This window comes from Catharus ustulatus, chromosome 6 (assembly GCF_009819885.2).
Source record: "Catharus ustulatus isolate bCatUst1 chromosome 6, bCatUst1.pri.v2, whole genome shotgun sequence".
NCBI lineage: Eukaryota > Metazoa > Chordata > Aves > Passeriformes > Turdidae > Catharus > Catharus ustulatus.
Window position 1 is genome coordinate 57,911,779 of NC_046226.1, and position 18,006 is coordinate 57,929,784.

Below are 18,006 nucleotides of genomic sequence, written 5' to 3' on the forward strand. Positions count from 1 at the left end.
GAATAAAATTGCAAAATCATATTTCAGGTGTGAAAATCAGATTATTTCCATAGGTTGACAGGATCCATGAAATAATTAATCCCTCCAAATGTAAAGACAGATGTTTTGTTGTTCTCCTTTATATGTAGGGAAAGAATGCAGAGTCTCCTTGCTATTTTCAGTGTTCTTCTGTCTTGGTTTGAAAGACAGATGTTTGCTAAGGAAGGCAGGAGCCTCCCTTGAAATGGCAGATGTAAACCCCCTACCTCCAAATTATTATAATTTTTAAAGTAAGGGGTTCTCAGGCAAAGATGCGGGAATAGGAATAACAGTTCTTTACTAGTATATGTAATATGAAAAACAAATGAACAAACTACAATTCAATAGGAAAATTAAAATAAAATGCAGGAGTACAAAAACACTGACACAGTCAGAGTACAACCTGACACGCCGTCAGGCAGGGTGTTGGTAGCAGTCCCATTCCATGGTGGCTGCATCCTCCTGCAGTGACAGATGTGATTCAGTTGGAGCAGCGCTCCTGTACAAGGTGCAGTTTCCCTTGGAAGGTCCAGTGATGGTGTAGAAGGGTCTCGTTATCCTCTGGAATCCAGTGGAAAAAGGCTGACTGTGGTGTTCCAAATTCCAGATTATATCCAGGTGGGAAAGGCTTGGCTCCTCCCCCTGGCTGGAGCACCTCCCAATGGGATGATGTAATTTTATCAGTCATGCAGTGGGACTTAGTGGCACACTTACAGTAGAAATCTCCCTGGAGGAAGGATGGATTGTGGAAAAGATAAGAGCACTGCCCCCCCACACACCTGGATTAAACCATGGCCCATTAACAGAAGGTGTCTCCTCCGGAGATAAGGATCACTGCCTCACCCGCTTTCAACAGATGGTGATAGAATAGATACTTTTGGTTACATCCTACATTGCAACCCAAGACATCTTCAAAGTTGCTTGAATTTATAAATTAATATTTTATCTCCATCCTATTTTGTGTTGTTATAACAGGAAATGAGATTTGTGCACAGTTTTGCCTTGCCCATCTTTAAATGTTCCATTTTTGGACCTGCATCTTCTATGAACAGTTGTGGGAAAACAAATGAAACCTGACAGGATGCAGAGAATTTGAGCTAAGCAAGGATTTGACTATAAAAATAAGCTAAATGCAAAAGTCTGGTCATAGTTTTCACATTCACTAAATTATTGCTTTGGATAACTGAACTAGGCTAATTTTTCAACACCTAAGTTGACACATTGATTCCAATTAAAGAGAAATTCCACACTAAATACAAGTATTTTCTTTCATGCTTGGCATAGTCATTTACATGCTGATCTCACACTGATATGGCTGTTTGATCTTCATTAAAATGAAATACTTTCTATACCTAACTCAGAGCTAATAATGTGGGAGCATTTGGCTGGGATTTTTTTCCTTCCTCACCCCCCCAATCTGGTTTAAGGCTGAAGGAGTGACAGGGACAAAACTTTTTTCCCTCAAGTTACTGGAAACATTGTCTGTTTGTTCTGACTTTAGGAAATGCAATCAGCGATGACAAAAAACTGCCAAAGGGATATTCTCAGAAAATTAAGTTCTTTTAAAAGTTCCACTGAAAATTAGTGCAGTGCCCAAGCCTTTTAAATTTGATTAATGACTAGAAATATTAAATAATAAATGCCTTAAAAGAATAATAAACTATTATTTGCATAAAGAACCACAAAGCTGCATAGCAACAAGGAATTTATGTTCATGCTTTGCTTGATTCTTGGTCAAGAATCTCCCATTTACCAATCTGGGCTGCTCTTAATGGGGACATCCTTTTTATGTGTGCTAAATGGAGAACAGCAGCAGAAGTAAATAAATAGGGGATTCTTCCCTGCTGCATACACATAAGAGATTAAGTTGGCTTTGTGTGAACAGGTCCACACTACTGAGAATATGAATAATGTTAGTTTCTATAATTGCTAACATCTGGCTTTCCATAAATCTGTTAAATTACATGGAAACAGAATTAGATTTCAGTGTCATAAGTAAAGCAATTAAATGCAGCTCTGTAGGCAATATGGCTTTATATTCGTCTGTGAAATCCTTTTAGCTTTCAACTGTGAAAGCTACCCTTCTAATCTGCACTGTTATTCTACTACATCCTATACAGATTATAGTCAAGGAGCTCTTAATGTGGTAGGGAAGACAATATTGATGATGCTTATTGAAACCACCAAAGGCAAGGTGAATGCTTCATTTATACCTTTGTTTTCAACAAAAAATACCAGTCAAAGTCTATTGAAAAGAAAATGGGATATCTTTAAGAATGTTTTGAGTTTCACAATAGCTATTTGGACATAATTCATTTGATACCAGTTCATTCATAGTTCTCTTCATGTCAGTCTTCGTGCTTTTAACTTCCTGCAGTATTCTGGCACTTGTTAAACAATGAACTGCAAGTTCTAATTTCTCTTTGTGCTGCATGTTTTTCACCACTAGTAGTGAATATTTCAAGTACTCAGTTATGGCTAAGTTGTGCACTAGAGCTATAATGTTCTTTTCTGGCAATTAAGACTTTTAGGACAGCAAAATCCACCACTTTTAGGTGAGTCTGAGTGATGAGGAATTGAATCATGCTGTCAGACCACTAGGAACATTTCTTGCAAAGGACTGGCCCACAGGTTAGCCCAGGAGTGAAGCCCTGTGAAGGCAGTGAAATTGCCCCCAGTTTCCCTTTGGCTCTATAAGCACAACAAGGAACAGTCATTTTCTGGCAACCCAAGACTTTGACCCAGTTGTGCAGACTGATACTCGCATTTAATCAAATCCAAGGAAATTACCACATTTCCACTTATTCCTGGAGTGTTTATGAATTGAAATCAGGAATTGTACTATCCAAACCAGAGTGAATTTAGTGATTTGATTTTTATAAAGAGTTTCTTTCAGTAGAATGAGAGAATTCTTAGTCTTTTTAAGATAGGAGATTTTGAGCTGATGACTCATGAACCCATGGCACTTGTCCAAAAAGTAAGGCACTGGACTTCATGTCCCACCTAAATTAGACTTTAGGTAACTTTTATTTGTAAATTCTATTGACTTTGTTGTTTAGAGAGAAGTTAAAAGTACTGGTGGATAATACTGAAGAGTTAAAATTTCACCCTAGCCATAAGATCATTTCAAATGATAAGTATGGTGGTTCTCCCTTGTAATTTCTGAATTCACCTAATACTATTCTGGAACTATCGTGACAGAAACCATCACATGCTTCTAAAGAATTTTCTTTTCCACTCTTCCTTCCACTGTTGATTACTGTTTTCATTGTTCATGTTGGAACAAAAGAGACCCACCAGTTTACCAGTATTTCATCTTGACAATTTGTCAATATATGGTTTAAGAAGAGTCTGAAGTTATTGTCTGAACAAAACACCAATTTTTAACAATTTGCTTAAAAATCTAATAGCTTTCATTGCAAGAAAAAGAACACTGCCTGAACTCCCTAGATAAATTCATATTGCATAATTATATTTTTCCCCTCTAAAAGAAAATTTATTGAGATATTGCAATTTGCTTTTTTCTGGTGTATAATGATTTTCTCTTGTCACCTCATCTTTTTATCATTGCTAAATCATACTGCATAGCTTTAAGACTTTATTTTTTTGTGTGTGTGTATCAGGTGCTTCTGAATTCTTTTTATTTCCTTTTTTTTTTTTTCCAATTTACTTATACCTTCCAGCAATGGGAAAAGAATGCCACTGACTGCTTTTAGTACAGGGAATGTTGCTTGTGCTATGAAATTATGAAGAATAATGCACTTCTATTTTTATGTAAAACCCAGAACAAAAAGTGGTCTAGTTAACAGAAAGTCACTCTGCTCGCTAGTTTCCAGTCACTGGGAATGAGTATGCACCCTTATCTGAAGGTTCAGGTTTGTCACTGATAAATGGTTGCACTAAGGTGCCTCAGATTCAGCATTTACAATTCAACATGATGGAGATAGTTTCAGAATTCTTTCTGGAATCAAATGCTGAAGAATAACCTAAACAACATCACTGCCTAAAGTCTACCAAGTAAATATGGAAGATACAAAATGGAATGCACCCTCATCCACCAGCAAGGCAGAATAAGCAATAATTACTTAATGCAGAAATAAAACTTGCCCCATGAAAAATGTGCCCAAAACTTTTATAAATCTGGTGTTTTGCAGATATTGATGAGTGTGCCTTAAAGATCCATACCTGTTGGAATGATTCAGCCTGTGTGAACCTGGCAGGAGGTTTTGACTGCCTTTGTCCATCTGGGCCGTCTTGCACTGGAGACTGTCCCCATGAAGGTGGCTTCAAGCGGAATGGGCAGGTGTGGACCCTGAGAGAGGACAGATGCTCCGTTTGTTCCTGCAAGGTGAGATCCAGCTGGTCTGGGATTCAGGAGTCCTTTGATTCTCTGGGCTCAGGTCAGAAACCCAATATTGCAGTGCTACTGTTGTTGGCAACAACATTAGCCTAAGCCTGAGGCTCTTAGGCAAAAGGTAAGCTGTGCTGCGGACACTGAAGCTGGGATGGGGATATTCCTCCAGGAAGACATTTATTTCCTTAGTTTGCACAACCACACACATAACTGAATAGTGGCTAACCCTGCTGAGCTTCTGCCGTGTCACCCTGTGGGCCAGAGCATTTCAGTGTCCCTTGAAGAGGGTCTTGCATTACCCTTTAACACAATGTGCAGGTTCCTTACTTAGCACTTACTCACATACTTACTTACTTATTGGAAATGCTAAAAACTTATTTTAATTTCTCTTCCATATGAATATGCATCTCTCAGCTCAGTAGTCAGGCCACTTCCTGTTGCCTGGGTTTCCCTTTGCTTGGAACACATTTGAATTAACTGGGTGAGAAGAAAGGTCTGAGCATCAGTCAAAGGTCAGAAGACCCAGCAGCAGATAATTTCCTCCAAGTGAAGAAGACTGAAGGCCAGCTTTTTCCTTGGCTGTGTTGGCAGATCTCCCACTTGAGCAGTGCAGCTCTTTCTGCTTGTTTGGAGAAGCCAGTTCTGGTATCAGTGGATGTACCTTAATGAGTTAACATTTAGATCAGGGTGGGGTTTTTTTTTGGCTTGTTGGATTTTTTCCCCCGAGGAAATTACCTTTTTTTTTTCTTCACATGGTAACCAAGTTAGAAGAACACTTGGCTCTGCTTTCTTGATTTTGAGGAATGCTGTCTTTGAAATCAGAAGAATTTTAGAAACACCCTAATCTGAGAAGTGGCTGGTCTTTTATGGTCACTTTGACTTGATCTGTTCATAGCATGGATAGAACTGTCCAAAGGCACAGCAGAGCACTATAGGCCTATCCATGAGTTCAAGTAAAATTAGTTTTTGGCCTCTGCAAGAAGCTGAAGATGGAGTATGGCAATTGGCCTATCGGTCTCCATATCTCAACGCTTGGGAGCCAGAGAAGCATAAGAGTTTGAGGGGGAACAAAGGGAAAGAGGTGTTTTGAAGTTGCAAGAAGCTGAAAGCCTCATTCTTTCTGTTTTGCAGTGGTGTAACAGGAGGGAAAATTAAGACTTCAGAGTGATTACAACTTAAAAATACACTGCAGATTTAGACTCAGCAGGGAATATGTTCTTGTTAGTTACTATATTTTTACTTCAAGTAGCCTCAAGCTCCCTAAAACTCTTCCTTTCAGAAGCTGGCATGTAAAACTTCACTGAACATCAAGATTTTATGGTAATCTTGGGAACCAGCAAGCTTATGAAAGGATTTCCAGTCAATAGAATAAGCAGTTTAATATATGTGAAGACATCTGGTCTGCCTTTGCAGAATTATAACTATTAGTATTCACATTTTAGATTCTTTGCAATTTATTTTCCATTTCTCATTGCATGTATTTCTTATGATGAATGTTCTTACTAGTACATGAAAATACAGAGATGTTTAACTAGTACATGGTTTAAACAGAGCCTTACACTGTTGTTATGACTCTGTGTCTTCCTCACTTCACTTTTTCCCTCTGTGAATTAGCATTTGCATTTCATTTCATTCCACTAGCTGCCTGTTTCAAGAGCAAATTCTTGTCTATAGAACAGGGAAAACAGAAAGAGCTCCTTATATGTCACATCTCAGGCAGAATGCAAAGTCTTCACTCAGTGTTTAATGAAATACATTTTTATATATCCTGATAGCTTCCAACACACCAGACTACTTCTCAAAACTCTCCCTTTCATGCAGCTGCATGGAGAACTGGCCCTGATTGATCTTTTGCAGCCTGCTCAGTTTGCAGTGAGCAAAAGACCAGAATGTAACTAAACCATTCCTTATATTACTTACTCAAGCTTTGTGAGTGTTCCTACTTGTCTTATCCAGGAGGAAAATCAGCATTTCAGTTTTGAAATAAAATTGGCTTTTCTTTTGCTATAGTTATTCTGGCAAAGGACAGGTAGATGTATTTTATGCATTGGCTGAAACACATAGTTACCATCTTTAAAATATTTTAACTTACAATCTAGTGAAAAGGAAATTAAATACATTAACCTTACTTAATGAACTTCAAAGCTATTTGTGAAGAATACGATGGAATATAGGAAATTATATTGCTTCATTTATATAATGAAGCAAAGTGTCATGATTGAAGCACAGGCCATTTCACTGGACCCAGTGTCTTCATTAAATGTACATGAAGTTTACAAAATCATAAATTCTAAAAACTAGAAATTAACATTATTTATTAACTATATTTGACGTGTCTTGTATAGGCATCTTTCTGAACTATTGTGGATTTAATAGACCATTATATTTAAGACTGGTAGAATTTGGAGTGGGAAGCTATTGTGCTGTCCTGAAAAAAGCAAAGCCTGGTTGTGCAGTCTGGCTATGTCTGGGCTTTCGAGTCTGTCTTCTGGTTGTGACAGCCCTCCCTTCACTGTATTAAAAAGGCCTGGGAGATTACATGCAGCACTGGGAGCAGAGGGATCTGCCAAGCTGATGTGTGTTCCTGAGGGTGAGAACTGTTTGGTGGTTTGGTTTTTGCAGGGTCTGATTTCTTCCTAAACTGGCTTTGAACCACCTTTAACAGTGATTCTCTTGCTCTCTTGTTCTTTTGATAAGAACAATTTTATGTTCATACTTCTGATGCTTTTGAAGAATGTAGAACTGATTCAGTGAGGAAGGTGGGAAGGAAGAGGTAGTAATAGGATGTTATATGTTATTATTGGCCTAAAGAAAATAAGGTTTTCTATATATAGTTCTCGATTTTTTGTTTATTTCTCAGGGTTACTGCTGAGCTGCAAAGATGGACATGAGATAGTGTAGCTTATGAGGCTTTGTGTCAATGCAGTATAGGCATAAAAATGTTTTTTAAAAGGTATAGAACTAATGAGGTCATATACACAAAACACAGATGCTTAGAGATGAAACAGAGTAGCAGTGTATTATGATTACCAAAAGTTCTCTGGCAAAATCATCAGGTTTTTTTCAGTGTACTGAAATGTGGAGAGTAAAGGCAAAGTAAAACATGCTCAGGGAAACACAGAATTACCAGCAGGGTCACCAGCTGAAAGGGGAATTTTGAAAACTGATCTTAAAAGCTTAGAAACTGAATTGTATTTAAGCAGAGGGGCTGTTGTTAGCCATTTTTAATCAACACAGAAGAGGAGAGAGACTACCATGGTCGAGGTTCCCTGTATTCCAGTCACAGCCCCACATGCTGGTCATCCTGACAGAGCTGCTGGGCTAAGTTGGCTTTTGATGTGCAGCTGGACCATGGCTAAGGAAATAGGTTACTGCCATTCTGCCTTGTGATTCACTCTGAGTAAGGAGATAAAGTTTGTTTATCCCTCCTTCCACAGATAAAGTGGCAATCTAGCCACTAGTACATACACCAGTACTATATATGCACTGTTGTATCAAACTAATACTTAGCTTAATTTGATACAACACTGAACAAAGCTTGTAGAGTAATATAAGCCCTTTAGTTGGCAAAAGTGGTTCAGATCCTTGTTAACCTGGCATGTTTTCTACTTTCTCATAATTTTGTGTTGTCTTCAGCTTTGCTTGTTAGGCCTAAGAAATAATGATAATGATTTTTATAATAGCAAGGAATATTCCAATCTATTCAGAACTATGATGAAATGCAGCAGTGACGCTGAACTGACATGGCATTGTTATTCCCTGATGCTGATTTTGTATATGTTGCATTGTGGACAAGACTGTCTTTGCTTTAAAACAAACCCTAGTTCCTACACCAGGTCATAAGCAGTCACCCCCCATGCTACAAGCTGAGCAACCTGGTCTAGTGAAACGTGGCAGAGGGGCTTAGAACATGATGAGCTTTAGCATCCCTTCCAACCCAAACCATTCTGTGATCCTTTGCTGTGCTTATGGCTGTTTTGTCTGCCTGTTGAAAAGACATCCTGGGCTGCACTAGTTCTTATTATAAAAAAGTTTTTTTCAAGCATCAGAGGAAATAAATTCCCTTGAGTTGAAAGGTGTTCCTATATTTGGTGGCAATGAAATTTTCTTCCTTACATCAGATAATAGACTCAGACCAAAGTTCCCATGAGGCTAGGGAAAACTGCAATGAAATGAATGGAATTGCTTTAGGAATTGTATAGTTGTGATCCAAAGCAGAATATAGCTTTATCCAGGCCCTCTGTTATACATGCGCTTAATTATAATGAATGATGACAAGTTCTTTTGTGTTTAAGCTGTGTACTGTAGGTCCAGATGCGGGACAGTCACAGAGGTCAGAATAAAGAACAATTAATGCTCCTGTGATTGTACAATATTTTGTTCTGATTAAGTTAAAGGGACCACCTTTATTCAACTTATTTTTTTCACAGTGGTGCATTCAGTCAAAAATAGTGCTAAATAAATATTATATGTGTTAGAGTGGCAACTGCTTGAGGAGTTTGTTGATGTGACCAATGAGACATGAAATTGCTTCACTGTATTTCACTAAGATACCAACTGCTTTTAAATTCAGTTGTCTGGATAGAGGAAAACAGTGTTCTCAGATTCAGACAGAATTGGATCCACATGCTGACAGAAATTAGGATAGTACTGGGATTTGTTGTATTATCACAGGCAAGATCCAACCCTTACAGTCAGGGAATATGAGTAATAAGGAATTAATATTTCCTGCTAAGCCAAAGATGTGCCCTTTGACGTACATATCCTGTGACCTTACCTGGGTTGCTATCTGGCAGCTTGTGGTTGATGCCAGGGCAATGTGTCCTTGCAGGATGGGAGGATTTTCTGCCGGAGAACAGCCTGTGACTGCGGGAACCCCAGTGCTGACCTCTTCTGCTGCCCGGAGTGCGACACGCGCGTCACCAGCCAGTGCCTCGACCAGACCGGGCACAAGCTCTACCGCAGCGGGGACAACTGGACCTATAGCTGCCAGCAGTGCCGCTGCCTGGTATGAGCAGAGCAGTTTGAATAGGAGTAAGAATAGTAATTATGACTTTTAGCAAAACAGGCCTGGAGGCTGGCTCATGGCTCTTTCTTCACCTGCTTTTCAGACTGGGGATGATGATACAGCCACAGAGAACTGAAAGCTACACCATCAGTTTTCATTTTATGGCTGAATAAATAACAAGTAGATCTAATGAGAAAAACTAAAAGCTTGACAAAAGCTTGGAAACCTCAACACTATATTAATTTTAGCATTAGTCTGCTTTTGAGAACTTTTATAAGGTTGTCTGATCTTTTAATTACTTTTTTCAAACTGCTTACGCATGTGATGGGGTTGGCTGGAGAAGTTTCAGTTCTTTAATTACATCTGGTGGGCCTGTCTTGTTAAAAGGAACAATTTATTTATTTTATTTATTTATTTATTTATTTATTTGTTTGTTTGTTTGAATTCTGCAAATCTGGAAACTTGGATTGCCTGCGCTAATGTATAAATTAGGAAAAAAAAGAAAAAAAAAAAGCAAATAAGGATGAAGAAGACTGAAATTACTAGAAAACATACAAAATAACTTCTTTTCTCATTAGACACTATGGATTATTCCCTTAAAGCTTTATGTTTTCCATACATGTACTGATTAGTATATCGATGAAGTTCATTAAAATTATCAGTTTTCCATTTATAGCTGTCTGTATAACATAGTCTTTGTATATGTTATTATCAAGAGGTATCTGAGCATCAGGAAGGAAATTACATTCAAAGCTAAGTTACTGTCATGAGGTAATTATCCATAATGCACAGAGTAAGTATTGAGGTTTTGGCTTCAAGTTTCTTGCCTAATTTTATGATTGGGATAACATCCAGAGCTGTGAGACAGTGATACCCTAAATCAGTATTGTATGTAAGGTTTTGTGCAGTGTGGGATGTTCTCAGCTTCTTAGATAAAGTCTTTACAGAGCAGCACAGTGCAAGTTATTGAAGACCTTTCCAGGTTAAATTTAGACAAACAGAGATACACCCTGCAGAAGAGACCTGATGTTTTTGTCTTCACCATGTCTCTAGCTACTAAATTTTTAGAGGTATTTATATAATAATAATAATAATAATAATAATAATAATAATAATAATAATAATAATAATAATAATAATGAGATAAAAATAAATAAATAATGAAATAAAATTAGTCAGTGGAACACAAATGGTATTGTTCTTACGATTCATTTAGGAGCTGACAATAAAGTTGATATTAGCGGTTGCTACTTAGATTGATGTTCAGTGCTTCTCCAACGTACTAACCTACATTCATCTGCAGTGTTAATTTTCTATTTAAACACTTGCTGTGATCCTATAGAGATGTTTATGTGATCAGGAGTAGAAAAAGTGCATGAGTCTGCAAGGCAATCACAGCAAAAATTATAGTTTGTTCAAAATATTGGTACCCGGTATTTAACCCTGCCTTCAAAAACCCCAAGGAACTCAAGCTCTCCTGCTATGATGACAGTGTTGTTGTTTAGTCAGAAATCAACCAAATGATAATCTGCTACATTTAGGAAACTTCAGCTCAGTGTTCAAACATGTATTTGTGTGGTAAACCAAACTGAGGTCTGAACCATTGAGTTTATTCCAATTTTGGCAAAACAATGCTTTTCCATTCAAAAGGGTATAAAGTTTCTTGTTGGTTAATAACTGGCAAGTTCAATGCCTTGCTTCAATATTTGCTTCAATATTTGCAGGAAGGAGAGGTGGATTGTTGGCCTCTTCAGTGCCCGACCCTGAACTGCGAGTACACAGCCATCTCAGAAGGAGAGTGCTGTCCTCACTGTGTCACTGACCCCTGTCTGGCTGACAATATCACCTATGACATCAGGAAAACCTGTCCAGATGGCTATGGAATCACACGGCTTAGTGGCGCTGTATGGACAATGGTGGGATCTCCTTGTACAACCTGCAAATGCAAGGTACGATGCGCCTGGTGGAATGGTCATGGAATGTGCCTGATAAAATTGGGATCCTTTTCTGCCCCTGGAGGCATATTAAGATCTTGGGAAAGTAAATGAGACCTGAGGCTCTACAGAAAACCCCTGTGTTTTCTGTCTGGCAGAGTAAAAGCAGAACAATTCTCTCCTTGTTGAAAATGTTGAACACAGGTGTGTTAATATCCTAGTGCAATTTTCAGATATTCTCTTGAAGTGCCCTTCAGGCATTCTCAGTATGAGTCAAAGGTAACATTTCAAAAATTACCTGGTGTGGATTTCATGAAAATGTGTATTACAGAGCTGGTAATCTGAGGCAAGAACACTGCTATAAAGGTTTCACCGTCAAGTACACAAGTAAAAAGGAATTGCAGCTCCAAGATAAAGGCACTCCTACAATAGTGATGGGAAGGGAATATCACAGTTTCTGTTCCCTGACCTTATCAAGCCACATTTAATCCAATGGCTCTCATGCAGGAGTGCAATCTATTTCCCTTACTTTGTGCAGTGATGACCCCACTGTGCTAATATCAGAATTATGAAAATGTTGTTTTGGCTTATATAAAATATTCTGTTCACTCTGGGAAAGAAAGCTACTGCCCCAGGGCTTTAAATTATTGAAGGTAGCTTTTCTGCCACTCTTTTGAGGGTTTTTTTTCTGTAGATTTGCGATGGATTAAAAAAAACAAAAGTGAAAAAGAAAAGCTCATTTGAGCTTTTACTAGTTGCTGTACTTTTTTATTACATAAAATTATTTAAAATTTATTACAGTCATTTAGAAATGACTATATGTTAGAAGAATATACTTAACAATGGATTAAATTCTAAAGCTGTATGGTTTATGTTGCCTCCATCCCCTCCATATCTGCCACGAACCAAGAACTGAACTGTCTGCTAGTTTCAGACAAGCAGAAAGCTCTGTGGATCACATTAAAATTCTCTCCATTAATTTTCTTGCATGACAGAAAAATCCAGTCATCTGTTGACATTGCTGTTCTGTATTTTATTATGGGGACAACATTCAGGTTTTGAGTTCCTGTGGTAGTTCAGGCCAATTCAATGCTCTTTGGCAAAGCTGGCCTCCTCAAAAAACCATCATTGGGAGCGATGCTGACACCATGGATGCTGGGGGCAGGTGTTTTTAGGTGGTAGAAGTGTGAGGGATGCACCTATCTCTGCATGCCACCATCCCTTTGCTCCCTGTGACCTGTTCTGCTTATCTGTCCGTGCAGAATGGGAATGTCTGCTGCTCAGTGGATTTAGAGTGTCTCAACAATAACTGACCTGGTCAAACTGGACTGTGCCGAGGGAGGAAAACTGCTGGAGTTAACACCTGAAAGGAAGCTGTATGCATTGGCATTTTATACAACAGACAATTACCAAAGTCTCCGAACGAGGAAGATGTTTGGGAGTTGCCTTTGGGACCTATCACTATGCTCATTCTTGCTAGCCTTGTCCGGGTGACTTCCAGTACAGCACACAGAAGTCAGTGGTTGCTACAAGTTTTCAGTGTTGTAAATCACACACCTTTCCTGTCAAGAAATTTGCAAATATGTTTAAATTATTTAATGGGTAAACTAATGCTGTATTTTTGTTTTAATTTGTGTATTGACAACATTGATAGGATTCAGCTCTTCTTACTTTGAATCTAGATTTTACAAATAAGACAGCCTGTCGTGATTTTGTCCCATGATAACACGTACTTGGTTCCAAGGTCCCTGTTAGATGTATTTATGAAAATATGTATGTATGTACAGTAAGATTGCATAGTACTTATATTTCACAGCTGTCCAACATTTTAAAGCATTCAAAGGTATGGACAGAATGAAGTAATCAAAATAAGTCTGTCTTAAACTATAAAATTAAATGCCATTAAGTGAATGAAATGGCAGAATAAGCACTTTCTTCTCCAAACGTGCAGAGCAGCAGCAGGACTTCTACAGTGAGAAATGGAACTAAAACCCCATCCCACTGCCAGTTCAACACATATTCAAGAAAGAATCACCAGTCATTATCAGTATTGTTGAGTATAATTCCTCTGGATTATACAGTACTAAAACAGTCACAGACCCTTAAGATGATACAGTTTAAGTTGAGTAGGTTAGAATTTGCTTGCATTTGTAACATCATTGATGAGTTCAGAATTTTTCCTTTTTTGTGTTTACAATAATAATGATGTCTATCATCCTCAGTTACTGCTGCCATAGTGACAAAGTGCAGAGGCACCTGTTCCAGCATCATGCAGGGCAGGAGACCTTAATGCTTAGTAACTTCCATTACCAACAGCTCAGAAACAGATTTTATCTTTTCATATTTTATGACATTCCAAAATACTTATTTACTGTGTTGTTGAGGACCTAAGTTTAGACAGGAATTTAAATCAAGACTCTTAGCCTGATATGGAGGTTAGAGCTTAGATTCTCTTCAGCTAATGTCTATTTTTTTCATGAGGCTGGAAAGTTTGTGGCACTAGAACAATATATTTCTATGGCGATGCATCTGCAGCTTAAATGTCACATTTTTAATGTGCTATTGTGGTTTTTTTCTGCTCATTTGTGTAGTGGGTTTTTTATTTTTTATTTATTTAATTAAACACACTGAATATATGGGAAAGATTGCAGAAATAACTATAGTGACTACAGTTTGGAAAGTCTACATTTGTGAGTTTTTCATAGTTTCATGCAGAAAAATTGAAACTGATTAATAAGAAAGAAGTGTGACTATACAGTGAAAATATTAGTTGTTTTTTAAATGAAGTACTGTTATGTTTATAAGGGACAGTGGCAAAGAATATATAATTACTTTCAGTCATTCAAATAACTTTATTTCAAATTTTTAAACAGATTTTGTTTTAGTTAACAGTTTTGTGTGGTAAAGTTAAATTTATTTCCTTCAAAGGCCCCATCATTTTCAGCTAATAATGTATTGACTCTATTTGCATTGCCCTGATGATTGTATAATAAGGGAAAGAGTTGTGTTTTATATGATACTCAAAGGATGTTTGTAAATCATAATGTCAGCTCATTTTGTATATCACATTGTAAAACCCAATGGTAATTCAGTTGGATAAGATACACAGTGGGCTGAGATATGAAGGGGAATGATTTAAATTTGTGGGCATCTAAATAAACTCCTATGTACAGATTGCTTTCCCTTAGTTTTATTAGCAGGGCTCTGAAACACTGATCAGTGTCCTTTCCAGCCTGAACTCATGAACTCTCAGAAAAGGAGAAAGTGTTTGCCCAGAGGTGTAACATCTGAGTGGTAAGAAATATGTCATTTCTACTCAGGCAGAATCATATATTCCAGTCTGTCATACTGAATTCCTTAAGCTCTGTAAATGGATTAAAGACAGTGCAGGCTCTGAAAATAATTTATTTCCCTTTTACCTTGTAGTAGTGAAGCCCTTTCCCGGGATACCTTCTGGAAGCTCCAGATCTTGTTAGGATCATATTTAACAGGACCACAGAAGTTCACACTTTTCCACTGCAGACCAATTTTCTTCCAGAGCTCAAATGCAAATTAATTCAGTAAAACCTTTTCAGAGTATTTTATACGGTATTATGTATCATTATCCCCAGAGTGATGCAGCTTGAATTGTTTACACAAAGTCAAAATATTGACACAGACCTGTTTATGTTGCATTTTAAGCAGTTGCCCTGTGGTGAACTTTTCCTCATGAAGTAATTTGATCACTAGTCACATCACAGGTACTTTTAGAGTACTCAGAAGCCCCAGCCCCAGCTCAAAGAGCACACTATGGAGGAAAACTTAATTCCCTGTGTTCTGTGTGACCAAGGTAAGTAAGAACTTTCAAAACTTTTTTCTTGATAAAATTCTCCATTCCCTATAACGACATGGGCACTAAAATTAAGATGCTGAAAAAAACAATGTTTATTATAATAATTTAAGAAAATTCTTCTCTTTATTTGTGAGATGGGTACTGTTTCTGCTCAGGAGGATATATATATTATATATATATAGTGTATATTTGTAGTGTAGTATTAACTTGAGGAGGACTACCACTAGCTTCTGTGAAAGGAAATTTGCTGCTAGTTAAGGGACTTGGTCAAAGCTCTGACTATAGACAATTGGAATTTTGTAGCTGTTTCTATTTATTTACCCTGTGAAAGAGTATTTTTTCTGTTAACCCTTCTGATGACAAAAAAAAAGGTGAATGAGTGACAAACAGAAAATGTAACTTCCACCTTTGGTAAAATGTGTTTGGCCTCCCCATTTTGGTAAAAACCTTAGCCTAGGTTCTCTAAACCAGAACCTGGTGTTATATCTTGTGAGGACAGTGAGTTCTCACCTCTGCTTCTTTGTGCTTGCAAACTCATCTCCTGAGTTAAAGCAAGTGCAAGTATTCCTTTGTAGTGGTCCTCATGGACCATTCTGAGCCATGCTGGTCACTACAAAAGGCCAAAGTTGAATTATTCCCTACAAATGATGAATAATATCAGCCTAACTCACAGGAATATGTGTGGTGCCTTTGTGTTGCCTCAGAGACCTAAATAACAACTGTCTTCTCGTAATATATCGTCCCCCAAGAGCTGCCAGTGACTTTTCAGGTGTAACTGTGTACATGATTTAATTAATAACATCTTTTCAATCAGATTGCAATGACAACCAATATATAATCTTTTTTTGGTTTGTGGGGTTTTTTTCTTTTTTTTTTCCTTGTGATATACAATAATGTTTTGCAAAACAAAAGGTAAAATGTCAGGAGTGATTACACAAATGGTAGAGTAGATTTTAGCAGAATTAAATCATAACTCCTACGAGCAATATGGGAATGTCTCACATCTAATAGTACTTACATAATCATCATTAATGAGGGGTTTTTAAAAAGGCCCCATGATAACTATTTGATGTAAAATTTTTAGTGAGTGTTGTGATGAGACATAATTGTTTGAGGAACATATTCTGCCAGCAGAAAAATGTGCCTGCCAACAAGCTCCTCTTCTTCTTAAGGTACATCTTTGGAGCTCATAGAAATATAAATTGGTGTAAGGAAAATTCATGGTAGTATAAATTTTAAAAATAAAAAAAATTAAAAATATCCAGTCTGGGTTGTCTGAATGCTTCATATCCAGTTCTTCTCTGGTAGAAGTTATGGTAGAAGTCAGCAATAATTCTGATTCAGCTGTCATTGACCTTGCAGGTGTAACTGAGCTGCTGGTATTGCATGTAATCTGCAAATTACTTGCAGGTGCTAACAGGATTAATTTTGCTACTAGCTGCCAGTGGATATTCCCCCTCGCATAGGCTAAGGTGTATCTGAGAAGGATGTATATCAATAAGCTGATAAAAAGGGTCAAATTCAGGGGATTTTTAATGAAATCATCATGTGGATGTTGAAAAAACATGGATACATGATGCCAAAAATCATGCTTAGGGGGAAAAAAAAACAACTGCACAAGCAAACAACCTAAAATAAGAGTCCCGAAACCATATATCTGTCATTTAAGTTTTTTTACCGCTACTTCAACTGTGCAGTATGAGGGATGCACTGAATTGTGATGGGTAGATTTCTGACTGGGAGCCAAATCTTTGCTTCAGCTGTGCCTTATACTTGAATTTTTTATTTCCTAAATTTGTTAGTGAGATTGTTTCGTTTAAGTGTTTTGATTGAAATTGAGTGGTTTGGGGAAGTAAGCCTTACTGTGTTCTCTTTGAGACAGAAGTAGCTACAACAGGATCTGGACTGATCCAGGCTGTCCTTGTCTCTTCTGTGATTTCTTTCCTCATTTCATCCCTACCTATTTTCCTGTCCCAAAGTTCTTTATTATTGAATCCTGGTGGTTATTCATTATTCATCCACTTTAGTGAGGCAAGGCACTCGAACACAAAACAGAGACCAAAGTCTTTTCATTAATTTAAATCAGAGCTGAAAAATCCTGTCTTCTAAAAATGCAGTTGATTGATTGCTGTTTGATTAACTCTAAATCTGCTTTTCCTCAAGCAAGAATTGGAAATGTACTTTATGTAATCCAGTGCTTCTTTGCACTGGTTTTTACAGATTCCCTTTGGCAGTATTAAATGTGCAGTTATATTATGAAAATTATAAAAAGTATCATCCAGGTGATAGAATGTGTGCGTTTTGCTACTGCTGTGTCTCTAGACTCAAAATAGGAAAACCTTAAAACTTAATGTCTATGAAATTAGAATCAGAGAATCACCAAAATATGTTCAGGTAAGCACTATTTTTAATGGTTAACTCACCTGCTAAGGTAATGGTTAGAGAAAACCAAATACATATTTTTAAATGTACATTTGCAGCTGGAGAGGTGGTTTTTCAACCTGAAGACAGTTTTCTCCATTTACTCACATTTGTATTAAATAGTTAGCTGATTAATTCACTTGTTAGCTGCACAAATTTATTTTATGATTTACAGAGTAGAAGGCAGCTTTGAGAACTGCTAAATTAAGTCACCTCTTTTGCAAGTTTCCATACCAAAATATTTTTTAGAAACTGCTACCAGCAGTTTCTCAAAATCAGAAGGAAATATCCCTTGTGCAGTCCTAGAAAATGCACTTTTGCTGTGTTTTTCTCTTTTTCTACTGTTACAGCACTGGAAGCCTTTGGAGGGTCTGGGCTGCTGAGACTCAACCCCTGGAAAGGAGTGGTGGGAGGAGGGGATGTCATGGGTGGGATGTGC

At 37.5% G+C, this 18,006-nt stretch overlaps 1 protein-coding gene across 3 annotated transcripts in view; it reads left to right on the forward strand.

Annotated features, from left to right (window-relative positions):
- The window catches only part of NELL1 (neural EGFL like 1), a 300,890-nt gene extending 286,404 nt beyond the window's left edge, over positions 1-14,486 (forward strand). For all 3 annotated transcript variants that reach the window (XM_033062507.2, XM_033062508.2, XM_033062509.2), the window contains 4 exons: positions 4,173-4,366; positions 9,204-9,380; positions 11,105-11,329; positions 12,577-14,486. In XM_033062507.2, coding sequence (XP_032918398.1) covers positions 4,173-4,366; positions 9,204-9,380; positions 11,105-11,329; positions 12,577-12,627 — 647 coding nt within the window. In that variant the 3' untranslated portion in view covers positions 12,628-14,486. The remainder of the gene's footprint in view (positions 1-4,172; positions 4,367-9,203; positions 9,381-11,104; positions 11,330-12,576) is intronic.
- The last annotated feature ends 3,520 nt before the right edge of the window (positions 14,487-18,006 follow it).